Source organism: Varanus komodoensis, unplaced genomic scaffold (assembly GCF_004798865.1).
Source record: "Varanus komodoensis strain SLA01 unplaced genomic scaffold, ASM479886v1 scaffold87, whole genome shotgun sequence".
Taxonomy (NCBI): Eukaryota; Metazoa; Chordata; class Lepidosauria; order Squamata; family Varanidae; genus Varanus; species Varanus komodoensis.
In genome coordinates, this window is record NW_025336565.1 from 1636002 (window position 1) to 1648509 (window position 12508).

General features: G+C 65.2%; 2 protein-coding genes across 4 annotated transcripts in view; one reads left to right on the forward strand and one right to left on the reverse strand.

The window, feature by feature from the left end:
* Nucleotides 1-1276: 1276 nt before the first annotated feature.
* PPP1R35 (protein phosphatase 1 regulatory subunit 35) lies at nucleotides 1277-5582 on the forward strand. 3 transcript variants are annotated; one of them, XM_044417189.1, is made up of 5 exons: nucleotides 1277-1471; nucleotides 2540-2753; nucleotides 3121-3454; nucleotides 4796-4926; nucleotides 5298-5582. In XM_044417189.1, the coding sequence occupies exons 2-5, from the start codon at nucleotides 2553-2555 to the stop codon at nucleotides 5472-5474; spliced, it is 843 nt and encodes a 280-aa protein (XP_044273124.1). In that variant the 5' UTR covers nucleotides 1277-1471; nucleotides 2540-2552; the 3' UTR covers nucleotides 5475-5582. The 3 variants fall into 3 exon arrangements, with proteins under 3 accessions (XP_044273124.1, XP_044273123.1, XP_044273125.1); XM_044417188.1 differs by having other exon boundaries at nucleotides 1278-1471; nucleotides 2518-2753; XM_044417190.1 differs by having other exon boundaries at nucleotides 1282-1471; nucleotides 2518-2753; nucleotides 5301-5582.
* Nucleotides 5583-5651: 69 nt separating this feature from the next.
* Nucleotides 5652-12508, reverse strand: part of MEPCE (methylphosphate capping enzyme) — a 7068-nt gene continuing 211 nt past the window's right edge. Inside the window, exons 2-5 of the mRNA XM_044417134.1 lie at nucleotides 11201-12505; nucleotides 8099-8317; nucleotides 7485-7611; nucleotides 5652-6883 (exon numbers count right to left, since the gene is read on the reverse strand). Coding sequence (XP_044273069.1) covers nucleotides 6831-6883; nucleotides 7485-7611; nucleotides 8099-8317; nucleotides 11201-12505 — 1704 coding nt within the window. The 3' untranslated portion in view covers nucleotides 5652-6830. The remainder of the gene's footprint in view (nucleotides 6884-7484; nucleotides 7612-8098; nucleotides 8318-11200; nucleotides 12506-12508) is intronic.

Consider the following 12508-nt stretch of genomic DNA (forward strand, 5'->3'; position numbering starts at 1 on the left):
CTTCAAGCCTTCGCCTTTTGGCCGCACCCACATCTGTGAGCAACTATTTACAAGAATGAAGCCCACCAAGAGCAAGATTAGAGCCAGGGTATCTGATGAACACCTTGGGAACTCTCTGGGAATTGCAAGTGCTTCCACTGAACCAGATACGGATGCAATGTCAAATATCCCGCTAGTTTCATGTTGCTCTCTTTTCTTTTACTTTTATAATAAAAAATCAGTGAAGCTTTATTACTTAGATGTGTTCATTTTCTCTATTAGTGCTCACAAACTATGGACTTGCTCGGCAATTTTAAAAGACTCTCCGAGCGAGCGGGGTGCCACGTAATTAGGATGATGTGAGGACTTTTTTGCTTATCTGTGGAGGTGGGTATCACCAGAATTATGCACAATTTTTTGCTGCTTATCAGCTTTTGTTAGTGTTTGTGTATTTAATATGCAGCCCAAGATAATGTTGTTTCTTCCATGCGGCCCAGAGAACCAAAAGCACGGGCACCCCGGCCCACAGCTCCCCCTTTTCTGGGAGCACAGCCAGCTGGGTCCCTGCAGTCCTCGGATTTTGTCTCTAAAAATGCAAACGTTTGCGTCTTGCGTGTTTTCAGGACTGCAACCCTGGTGGGGTAAGGAGGGTACGTTCGAGGTGAGGGTGTGTGCAGGGGCAGCTTTATTAATCTGAGGAGCTCTGTCAGCCTGGAAGGAAACAGATCCCATCTTCCATTGCTACCAAGTGTTGCAGGAGGGTGGTCCCTATTTCCTGGGGAAATTTGCCTCCGGCTTGGTAGAAACTGTAGCGCTTTGCCTTAGTGGTAATTGGTTTGGATTAGTAGGTTATCCCAGTTCGATTTAACAATTTAGAATGAAAAACCGCCTGCAAATTTTAATAGCCCCCCCCCCACCTCAACTTCCAGTTACCGGTTTCGAACCCGTAACCCAGAGTCCCTTGGCCCGCCATCTTGCACTAAGAAAATGCCAAGTGCGCAGGCGCGGCTTCCCTTGGGCCGCCATGTTCAACCCAGAAGGAGGTTTTCCCTCCCCGCCTCCACTTCATTGACTAGATAGAGTATTTCCAGTTCAGTTGCCATCTTTGATTCAAAGCGAGGAGGAGGAGCGCGCTTTTGCTTTTACGTCATCCAAATGCGCCTTCGACTTACTTTGGTTACGCCGTCTTTCCTTTTCCAGGGGGCGCAATGGTGCTGCCGCCGCTCTAGGAGTTGGCACGCCTCGCCGAAAGATCTCGCTCGACTTTGCATTGGAAAGTCGCTAGACCGGAAGAGCCGGGAAGGGCAGTGCTGCCGCGCGACTCTATCACCCCCAGTGGTTTAGATAGGGCACTTTCAGCCTGGCGCCATCTTGGACTGAAAGCGAGGCTGCTTCTCCCCTGGCCCGTAACCGTTCCCGGTTAGTGGTAAAAAAAGTGGAGTTTCGCGGAGGGAGAAGCGGCGGAGCAGGAGACGGAAAACCGGCGGAGGAGGTGAAGGAAAGGAAGACTTGGAAAGCGTCTCGCGGGGCGTGGGGTGCGCGAGGGTCGCAAACTGTTCCCGGGGAGGAACAGCCGCTGGCTGAGTAGCCCGGGAAAAGAGAGGTGCGAAGCGGCCGAGGCGGCACGAAATGCCCCGGGGAGCCTGCAAGGGGGCGCAGGGCGCGCGGGGCAGATCAGGGACGCCGCGTCCCGGGCAGCCCGCCCCGAGCCGCCCGCCCCTTCCTCCCGCCGTCAAGGCCGAGCGAGAGGACCGAGGGGCTCCCGGCCGTGCCGAGGCGCGCGGGAGGGGGCATCTCTGCTCGGCCCGGTGGCGCCCCGCACCCGGCAGCCTTCTGCGAAAGGCGGCCCCCGAACCCCCAGTTTCTGCCGCTTCCAAAAAAGGGCGGCCGGGGGGAGGGTCTGGAAAGCATTTGGGGTCCAATTGCGGGGCTTCTGCCTGTTTATTATTATTATTATTATTATTATTATTATTATTATTATTATTATTATAACATTTCTATGCCGCCCCTTGCCGAAACCTCGGGGCGGCTTACAACATGATAAAATACATTGAAATACAATAGTACATAATAAATTACCATAAAATATGACAATACAAAAAATACATTGATTTACAAATACAAAATTAAAATTATCAGTATAAAATAAAAATATAGGAGGAGAAAGAGAAGGAAGAAGAAGTTGCCCAGGCCAGATCATATGTTTTAACAATTGAAATGATGTTTAAATAAAAAGGTCTTTACCTGGCGCCGAAAAACCAGTAACGACGGTGCCAGGCGGACCTCTTTGGGGAGTGAATTCCATAGGTTGGGCGCCACCGCAGAGAAAGCCCTCCTCCGGATACTTACTCTCCTAATTTCTTTCATGGAGGGTTCCCGGAGAAGCTTAAGCTGCACAGATGCGAGAAACGGCGCCCTCTGGTGGGGGAACGGAGGGTCGCGCTGCTAGCTCAGGCTTCCCCAACCGGGCGCCCTCCGGAGAACCGCCTCCCATGCTGCCGACGTGTTCACTGCCCCCACGCTCTCTCTCTCTGACAGGAGCGGCTGCTCGCCTTCTCAGCCCCCCCTCCACGATGGCTGCAACCCTCAGTCTTTCCTGTGGAGACGACCGGGACAGCTTCCCTTGCACTGCCCCCAGCCCGCTCCCACCCCCGCAGTCCCGAAGTTTGAGCCCCGATCCTGATGTGGCGCTGACCCCTGAGCGAAGCTGCGCTGGCCGGGCAGGGGGTGGCATCCTTCGGAGGCGCCTGCAGGGGAGGCCCCCACGCAGACAGGTACATGGGGCGGGTGAGGGGGGCTCAAAGCCGCCAGGTTGGGAAGCCCGGCGAAGAAGGGGCAAGGAATGCCAAGACCCCTGGCGTGCTCCCTGTGGGACCATTTCTGAGTGCTTTCCCACGTTCGATCCCTGGCAGCTCCAGGTAAAGCTGGGAAAACCGGTTCCTGCATCCCGGGTGTTCCCTGCCTGGAAGGACGCAGTATTCCTGCTCGGGAGCTTAAGCTGTTGAAATTATCGGAAATGCAGCTCACCCTTGTCTGGAGCAATCCTCCGTGCCTGTGCCCCCAGGACCCCGGTCAGCACCCGCGCGGTTGCCTCCCCGCCCGCTGAAGCCCGGCTGCATGAGCTCCTTGGTTCCCCTGCAGGTTCGCTTCAGGCTGGGATCTGTCTCCGAGGAACCGAGGGAGAGCAGCCGGGAAGTGCCCAGGCGAGCGGAGCCAGCCGAAGAGGCCCCGGGCGAGTCCGGCAGCCTCCCCACCACGGCTGCGCTGAAGGCGGAGCCCAGGAGGGGCTGCGGAGCGGAGGGGCTGCTTCAGACCCCCAGCGTGCTGGCCACCCCAGTCCCCCACAGCACCCTCGCGCTGGGGGCAGAGGTGCAGTCTGCGCAAGAGCAGGGCTTCGATGCCCGGCAGGCGGCAGAGGCACTGGTGCAGAGCTCTTTTGTGGCCCGTTGTGCCGTGGAGGCGCAGGTGGGCCCCGGTGAGTGCGACGGCTCCTGCGTGTGGGACTCGGGGGGGGGGGGCAGAGCCTCGCGGACGGCCTCCGCTTCCCACTTGTGGAGGCCTCCCTGCGTGGCGAATGAGCCCAAGCATCACACGTGCAAGCACCAGCAGTAATACAGCCAACTGGAAAGGCAGCATGGCCCAGTGGCTAGAAAGCTCCAGGGGATGCCAGGAGAAAGGTTCAAGCACAGCGTGCGCCTCGCATTCGCTTCCTGGCCTTGTTCATGCGCAAAGGCTGAACATCTGTGGCCAGCCAGCAGAAACGGGGATGCTGGGCTCCGGGCCAAGGGCAGCCCTTGCGGGTGGGCGCCTTCCCCTCAGCCATTTGGCGGCCTCCTGGCTTTTGCCCCCCCCCCCCCATTCTGGAGGGCTGAGACGGCTCCCCGGTGATCAGCTCCTGGCAGTGAGCTTTCGGGGAACCTACCCTGCCCCGCACCCCATCCACGACTGGGACCAGGCCCCGAGAGCTGCTCGGCACGGAGCGGGGTCCTCCGGCTGCGTGGGGGGCTTCGCGTGCCCTTCTGCGAACGGTCCTCTCCCGAGTCCCGTTTGATGAAGGAAGGCCTCTCGGCACCCAAATAAACATACAGCACTTTCTGGCGCGTGTGCCTGAGGCTCAGCTCCATCCTTGTTAAGGAGACCGGCTCCAAATAGTCTTGGTTGAGAAACCCTCCGTACGTGGAAAGGGGGCCAGAGAATCCCATACACGGCTCTTATACATGGAAGGGGGGCATGAGGGCCAGAGAATCCCACGTCCTGCCAGGGGAGGGAGGGAAACGGACGCAAGAGACTTTCGCCGGCTGGAAAAAGCTCGCCAACCTGGGCATGTTTGCCAAGTCTCTGTCCCTTTCCGAGAAAAGTTTGGGAGACTCCCGTCCCTTGCGCTCTCACGGCCCGGTGGGTTGGCCTCCGGTGGCTTCACGTCCTCCGCTGGTTCTAGTCGGGCTTTGCACTGGGGGGCATGAAGGGCTCCTACCGGCCCTCCTTGGGCACTGCCAGTCCTGCGGATGGCTGCCTGCAGCATGCCTTGCCTGGCCTGCCCCACCCCGGGCCCGACTCTTCAGCCCAGCCGGGGGGCCTCTGTGGGGGCACTCGAGCCCCAGTCCGGGTGGAGTGAGTCGCCCTTGCTGCACCCGGAGCCGCGTCCTAAGAGATGCTCCCTAAATCTGTAGTGGAACTGAAGTTGGGCGAGGCCAAGCCTTTGCTCTGACTTGCAAGGGAAAGGGGGGTGCCGCTCTCGAACCGCTCGCCGCTCTGCCCCCCCCCCTGTGGTGGGATGCTGCCTGCGTGCTCAGGGGCCCCGACTCGGCTCTTGCAGGGATGAACATTCCCCGGGACCAGCAGCTTTATCAAGGCCTCGTCAGCTTGCGTGTGCCGGAGGACGAGTTGCTCAGCTCGGCTGTCCAGGAGAAGCTCGCGCTCGTCCGGCATCGTCCGGAGGCCAAGAGGGTGAGTGTGGGGCCCCCGTCCCCTGCGGAGGCCACAGGCGCCTGCAGAGCAACAGACCCCTCCCCAGTGTCGCAAAAGGGCACGGAGGGGGGCGCCGCAAATTGCGCAGGTGGCACTGCCTCTGCGCCGAGCGGAGAACCTTCTCCCGCCTGGGGCTGGGCTGCCACCTGCGCGCGCCGGCTCCTTGCTCACGCACTGACACACACGGGTGCCCGACAGCGCAGCATCGCGGGGCCCCCGGCCAGAGGTGCGAGGCCCATGGAGAACGGCGGCCACGGCTCCTCCGTGCCTGGCCCGCGGGCCAGGGGCTCCCCACGCGGCCCCCGCACGGCCGGCCACGGAGGAAGGGCCTCACTCGCTCTCTCCCGCAGCAGCAGCCGGACTGTGCCGGCCCAGACCTGCTGGCCTTCCACGACCCCCGGGAGCTGCTCACGGAGAGCCCCTGCCTCGACGTGCCGGGACTGCCGCCACCCCGGCTCCGGCCCCGGCCCCGGCCCCCGGCCACCGCTTTCTTCATGTACCGGAAGCTGCAGCAGTGGGACAGCTAAGAAGCAGGAGCCCCCAGTGCCGCTGCGACCCCCCCCCCACCCGGACTGCAGGAGGCACCGCGCCCCTTCGTTTCCACTCCGTGTTTGTACATATAAAGCTTGACTGCACCCGCGTGGCCCTCCTTTCTCGCCCCCCCCCCCGCACCCCCACCTTGGCACACAGACAAGAGCAGCGGCTGGTAATAATCTGTAGGCTTTATTTGTATATAGAATCAACGTGTTCTGAAGATAAAACTCCTGTGGGAACGGGGCTCCCGGCTGCTGGGGCAGGCGCTGCCTCTGTGCCCCCGAGAGGTGCGTGTTTCCGCAAAGGGGCGTCTCGGCCGGACAGCGGCTCCCTCCCGGATGTCCCCACAAAAGGGGGCTGGGGAGATGGACTCGCCCCACCTCAGGGGCCTCCAGCAGCCCCTCCAGGAGCAGCAGGAAGCTGCTCGGGGGCCGGCAGCACCCCCTCGCCCTCCCTCCCGAGCAGGCACCCAAGTGGCATGGAGGCGGCCCCGGCCCCACGGGCGCCTCCTGCCTCTGGGGCCAGCCCCTTCCGTGGTGCAAGGGCAGGCCGGTGGGCGCAAACCATCCGTGGGGAAAGCGGGTCACGCGGGCCCCCCGGCAGGGGCGCAGAGGCTGGAGCCGCAGCAGAAGTCTGTCCAGTCGAGCCACCGGGCTGCCCCCGGGGAGGCACCGACACGCCGCGCCCAGGGAACAGCGAAGGGGGCCCGGTCGGGCGTGCTGCGGGCAGGCGGCCCCCGCACTGGAGTTGCGCACACGACCCACCTGCCACCTGTGCCCCCCCCGGCTCAGGCAGTGGAGGGAAACGCAGGAGGCAGAAAAAGAACCAGGGGACACTTCCTTGGGGAGTCTCCTTCCCGGCAGGAATGGGGTGGGAGGGAGGAAGCAAGCGGCAGGGGCCGGCCGGCCGGCCGGGGCAAGGAGGCCCAGTCCAGAGTGGCCGCGGGGGAGCAGTCCTCTCCCCATCCCCTTCCTCCTGGGGCGGGGGAGCAGGCCGCGATCTTCGCTCCCTGCCCGCCTGAGGCAGGGGCAGCAAAGCGCTTGCAACCGGCGCTTGCATCCACCGGGAATTCGGGAGGGAGGCACCTCGGGACCAAAAGGCCCCACAGCCCGCCGCCTCCCCTGCAGCGCAGGTCCCACTCCAGCTGCCGGCCTTTGCCGTCCGGGGATAATCGAAGGTATGCTCGAGTCCAGCCCAGGCAGCCGCAGGGCCACTTCCGGCTTGCTCTGTCCCACCTGGGAAAGGGTCCACGGGGGTGGCCCGCCGGCCCACCTCCCCAGCAAGCGATGGTGGCTGATCCAGGAAGGAGGCGGGCGCCATGGGACCGCTGGCGGCAAGCCAGGGAGTCCTCAGCGTGTGCCCGGGCAGCCCTTGTGGAAGAGATAGATGGGGCGCTGGAAGCCTGCAGGAAAAGCCCAGAGAAAAGGCAACAGGTTAGGCAGCGGAGGGGCCCCTGCCGTGTCGCCTCCTCTAGCCCACCCCCCCGTAGCTCCAGCCCCAGGAGCCCCACCTGACAAGCCTTGGGCTCCGCACAGGGCGCTGCGCCAGTAGCAGCAGAGGCGAGGGGCTCAGGACCGAGGCAGGAGCGGGGGCTGGGGGAGGCTGTCCCGGCCGGGACTCTGGGGCCTGCAGCTGCCCCGGCCAAAGGTGGCAGTGGGGCTGGCCCCGGGCCGCTCCTCTCTTGGCCTCCCTCCCCAGAACGTGGCGGCCTGCGAGTTGGCAAGCCCTGCCCATGCCCTGCTTGCTGCGTGCCCCGAGGCCCGCCCCGTGTGGGCTGCCGGTGGGGGGGACAGCACCCCAGCCAAGCCCCCCCCCCGCTTAGCCCCCAGGTGCTGGTACAGCACAGCTGATGGCCAGGCCCAGGCCTTTCCTCTCGGGTGAGACAGCAAGCAGGCATCAAACTGTGGGAATCCACCCCCCGCACTTCCAGAAGCAGCACGTCCGGCTCAGGGGCCCCCACGCCACATGCCAGGAGCGGCTCCTCCCCCCCCCCCCCCAGTCACCTTTTGCCGTGTTCCGGGGCATGGCCACCAGTTCGTGGCTGGAGAAACCAACTTCAGGCGAAGTCAGGTAAGAGGGAAACTGGTCAGGTTTCAGCTTGATCTGGTGGTAATGTCTGCATATCGTCTCCTGAGGGGGAGAGGGGGAGAACTGAGGCCGGGAGCCACGCGAGGGAGCCTCTGGCTCGCCATGGCCCGGGAGCAGCTAAGGGGCAAGCGGCCCTCAAGCGGGGGCCAGCCAGAGCCCGTGTGCCGCAGCAACGCTTGGGGCCGGATGCCCCCTCGCCCCACAATCGGGGCTGAGCATCGTGTGTTCGGTGAGGCGGCAGGCGGTCCAGGCAAGAGCCCCCCGTGGGGGGAGGGCCTCCCGTGGCTGCAGCCACTGCCCCGTGGCAGAGCTCCCTCCCGGGAAGTGGCAGCGGCCGCTCTGGTGGGGCCAGGCCTTCCTGGAGCCCCCCCAGTACACCTCCCCACACTCAGGGCTCAGGCCTTCAGCCACGGGGCGCCTGCTCTCGCCTGGTGGGGCAAGACAGACACACAGCCGCCGCTGCACCGGCTGACCAGATCCGGATCCGCGGTGCGGCAGCCACGGGCCAGGCCCGGCGGAGCCCGCTCACCGTCAGGTTCTTCCTCTTCTTGTACGAGGACCAGGCCTGGGGCTCGAGGACCAGGATGCCGCCAGGCCGCAGGTGGCGGTACACGCGCTTGAAGAGGCGCTTCAGCCCCTCGTCGCCCCAGTTGAGGTGCACCCACTTGGTGAGGCTGAGGCAGAGGATGACGTCGTACTCCGGCTTCTGCGCCTCCAGCAGCTCGTCGCGCTCCAGCACGTAGTTGCCCTGCCGGGAGACGAGCGGGCCCCTCAGGCGAGCTGGCGCGGCGCGGGGCCGGCCCGCTCTGCCCGCACTGGCAGGCCCCCCCCCGCCCCCCGGGGCGCCATCGGGCACCCAGGCGCGGAGCCGCCGGCCGGAGAAAGGCTGCGCATGAGCCGCCCCGCCCTGGCACCGGTGGGGCAGCCCCTGGCAAGCGCGAGGGGCGGGAAAGAGCAGGAGGGGGCCTGCCCTCACAGCGCTCCACCAGAGCGCCTCCTCCGGGGCCACCTGGGGAGGCACACACACAAGCTGAAACGAGCAAGAATCCAGAACACTGGGTGGCTAGGCGGAAACAGCGGGCCAGGAAAAAGGCATTTTGACATATTTTGACCAGCAGTCGACCCTGAAGTGCGTCTTCTGCGCGCTCCGCTTTTCCTGCGCTCCCGGGTTGCTTCGGGAGGAGGAAGTCGCCCCGAGACACGGGGGCATTCGGCACTCTGAGGAAGCATCGCTCGCGCACTCCTCGCGCACAGCCGTCCCCCTTCCTCGGGTCAAGCAGGACCGGCTGCAGAGGCGGGCAGGACTGCCCACGCACTGGACAGCGGCCCCGCCAGAGCAGGAGCGCGCGGCCTGCCGGGCCGCCATGCCCTGCCCTGGCCTTTCCCCCGGCTGGGCGGTGGCACCGAGGTCAGGCGAGAATGGCGGGCCCCCGGCAGCCCCGAGCACCCATGCGGCCCTCGCGCACAGGGGGCTGCCCCAAGGATGGTGGAGAGCGCAGGGCTGGCCGACTCTGGCCTGCGTGCCCCTGACCCCCTGCCTGGGTGCAGCTGCGCCTCGAGGCCAGCGCCGAATCCCGACGGCACCGGGACGGAACAGCATGTGGGGGCAGCAGAGGGAAGGAGCTGGGCTGCCCCCCCCACATCTCCAACTCCAGCCCGCCGAGACTAACAACTCGGGGGTTTTCAATACCTTATTAGCTAGCTGGGGGCGAGTGTGTGGGGGTGTCAGCCTTGCCCAAGAGCGAATGGGATGAGTATTTGCTGAATGAGTGGACTGGCTAGAGGCCGCCTGCCAAATTGTGTGGGGGAAAGCCGTGCCCCCCATTATTTGGCACCATAAGTGACTCGGCACCGCCCACCCTCACCCCTGGGTCCCTGGCCAGGCGCGGGGGGGGGGGGGGCTGTGCACGCTTCAGCTGCGCCTGTGCACAGCAGTCCCTCTGGCTGGCCCCGGAGGCACCCCGGGCAGTTTCCCCAAGTGCTTCACACACCCCACACCCTTTGGAGGAGCCCCCCGAGCAGCTCCTCTGCTTCCCCTTGCGACTTGGGGCAGTTCAGTCCACTCCAGCAGGAAAAGCCAGCCGGAGGGCAGAGCTGGGACCCTCCCACGAGCAGCTCGCACCCGGGGCGGAGGAGCGGGAGAAAGCATTACTGCGTGGCCGGCCACCTCTCCTCCCCTCTGCGCGCAAGGCCGCCTCACAAGCCGGCTCAGTGGCCGTCCTGGCCATTTCGGCGAGGACAGGCAGCCTCGCACGCCGGGCGTTCTGCCTCCCAGAGAATCCGGGAGTCCCGGAAGACCGGTGTCGGGGCACCGAAAGTCATCCTCGGCCGAGGGCGGGAGGCCACACCGCGTGCAGGCGCCGAGAGGCCTGGCGGGGGCTCAGAGTGCTTCGCGCCCAGCGCACCCCCGGGATCAGAGCAGAGCAGACCGTGAGGGCAAGGTTACCTGTCTCGGGGCCTGCTGCCCCCCCCCGGCTCCCCATCCGCTCAGCTCCCCGGAGCCTCCTCCCCCGCTGGCCTTGGGAGGTGCTCGCCAAGCCCCCCCACAGCGCCCTCCCTGTAGCAACGCCCTTCCTAGCCTCACCGCTGCAGCACACCTTCACCTGTTTCCCGAACAACACCAGTGTTGCGCTATTTCCACCGCAGTTTAATTGTTTTGGCGGTGGTTTTATTGTCCTCTGGGGAGATCTTTTTCGCAATTGTTGAATCTAACGAACAGCTGACCCCCTCCCACTACAGGCACTCGTGGTCTCCCGCCCCACTGCCCTGGCTGATGCCCAGGACACACCACATGCCCCAGACCTGGCCGGGAGAGGACCAGGGCTGTGGGGGCCACCACCAAACGGGGCGGCTGCTGCCACGGACGAGAGCGTCCTGTGCCAGTCCTTCATCCGCCGTGAAGAACCCGGGCCGATGTCAGGAGGAAGCCTGGAACTGCTGCGCTCTAGGGCTGGCCCCCCTCATCCTGGGGAGGCGGCTGTGGCAGGAGAGGCTCCGACAAGCCAGTGAGAGTCGGCCCGACCTCATGACCTCCTCTGGAAGGAAGTCCCAAAACACCACCTGGGGCCCGCCAGCGATGCCCCCCACCCTTGCCCTCTCCTCAGTTTACTGTCCTCAGCAAACTCGGGACACCCCTCGCGTCAGCCCTGCCTCTCACACCGCGGGGGCCAACCAGCTCTGCCGGCCACCAGCCTGAGCGGGCAAGGAAGCCACCAATGGGACGAGCCCACAGTGCACTGGCATTAACTCCTGCCTTCCAGCTCCGGCAGCGGCCTGGTGGGGGGGGGGGCATGGCAGAAGATGGTTCGGCATGACTCCCCAGCCAGAAGGGCGGCCTTGCTCACGCCAGGTGCAAATTCCAACTCCAGGCCTGCAGGGACCGCCGCTGAGGAATGCCGGGAATCTGTGGGATGGGACGGGCAGCAAGGCCGCTCTGCTCCCACGTTCAGCTGGTGACAAAACAGCCCCAAGCCAGCACGGGGAGCTGTGCCTTCCACAAGGCGCCTCGGAAGGCAGGGACAAGAGCCCGGGCCTGCTCGCTCCCACGGAGACCCTCGGCAGCTTGCGCCAGGCCAGGCCAGGCCCTGCCACCTCCAGGTAAAGCCACTGGCTATGCATGCGCTCCGCTTACCTTGACAAAGATCACGTTGTTGGGGAAGACGGTGGCGTCCACCCCCTCCTGGGGCACTCGAGGGGCAGCGATGGGTCCCCTGCTGGCCATGAGGGAGGCGGGGAAGGTCTTCCGGGCAGGCCGGGCCCCCTCCTCCGCACTGCCCTTAGGTGGCGGCGGCTGCTGCTCCTGCAGCTCCTCCGAAAGGTAGTGCCGGATGTTCTGGCGGGCGGAGTGGATGAGGCCCCCGTCAATGTCCACCCCCACCATCCTGGCGGGGCCCCACTTCTTGGCCACGCTCAAGGTGAGGTGCCCCACGTTGCAGCCCACGTCGAGCACCTCCTTGCCCTGGAACCACTCGGGCTTCATCACCCGCAGCCGGGGATCCTCGCAAGTGGGGTTGCGGTAGCCGTAGTACTTGCAGTAGTTGCCGTACTGGAACTTGCGCTGCGCCTGCCGCCGGGGCTGGGGCTGCGCGGAGGCCGCCGGGGGGTGACGGCTGCGCGCCGCGCCGCGGCCCCTGTCCGGGCTGGCTCTGGCGGGCTGCGGGCCCGACGCGGAGCCTCCCGGGTGCCTGGCCCCCGCCCCCTCCGATTTGCTACAAGTCCTGCGCCGCTTGCGGTGGTGGTGGCGGCTCCCTGTTCCCGCAGGAAGGCTGGCAGACGAGCCAGCCGGGGTGGTGCCCCCGGAGGCCTGCTGGCTTTGCTGTGGCTCCCCGTCGGCCGCGGGGAGCAGGGGAGGCACAACCTCGTCCCTGCAGTTGATGGCCGTGTTGAGTTCGTAGGGCTGCGGGGCGGCCCCATTGCAGGTCTTCTGGCAGGACTTGCACGAGGACGAGGAGGAGCAGGTGGAGGAAGAGGAGGGGCCAGGCTTGCCGCTGCCCTCCCCGCTGCTCACCCCGCGCTGCGCCCCTCGGTGGCGGTGCCGCTTGCGCCCCACTTTGGCCGGGGAGGCCAACACCGGTGGGTCCTCCTGTGCATTGTTGAGGCTCAGGGGGTCGGTGATGTCCTTCGGGATGAGGATCTCCACGGGGTCGCGGCCCTTCGCGGGCAGCGGTGAGGACTTGGGGGTCTCGGCATTGAGGGCCTGGTTGACCTCATCGTCCATCAGGCTGTTGAGGTTCAGGGGGTCGAAGATGTTGCCCCCGAGCAGGAACTCGGAGGGCAGCACCGGGTCGCACTCCGAGTTGATCCGGCGCCGGCGCTTGAAGGCGGGGTGCTTGAAGCCGCCGCCGCCCGCGACGTTGAAGCTGTTGCGCCGCTTGCCCCCGCCGGGGGGCCGCTGGAAGCCGTTGCGGGGCCGCTGCAGCTCGGCCACGCCGTCGTCCTC

What these genes read in the sequence shown, in the direction of transcription:
- PPP1R35 (XM_044417189.1), top strand. Translation starts at nt 2,553, where the DNA reads ATGGCTGCAACCCTCAGTCTTTCCTGTGGAGACGACCGGGACAGCTTC. An exon ending in GGAGGCCCCCACGCAGACAG is followed by an intron (nt 2,754 to 3,120) that starts GTACATGGGGCG and finishes GTTCCCCTGCAG; the next exon opens with GTTCGCTTCAGGCTGGGATC. An exon ending in ATCGTCCGGAGGCCAAGAGG is followed by an intron (nt 4,927 to 5,297) that starts GTGAGTGTGGGG and finishes TCTCTCCCGCAG; the next exon opens with CAGCAGCCGGACTGTGCCGG.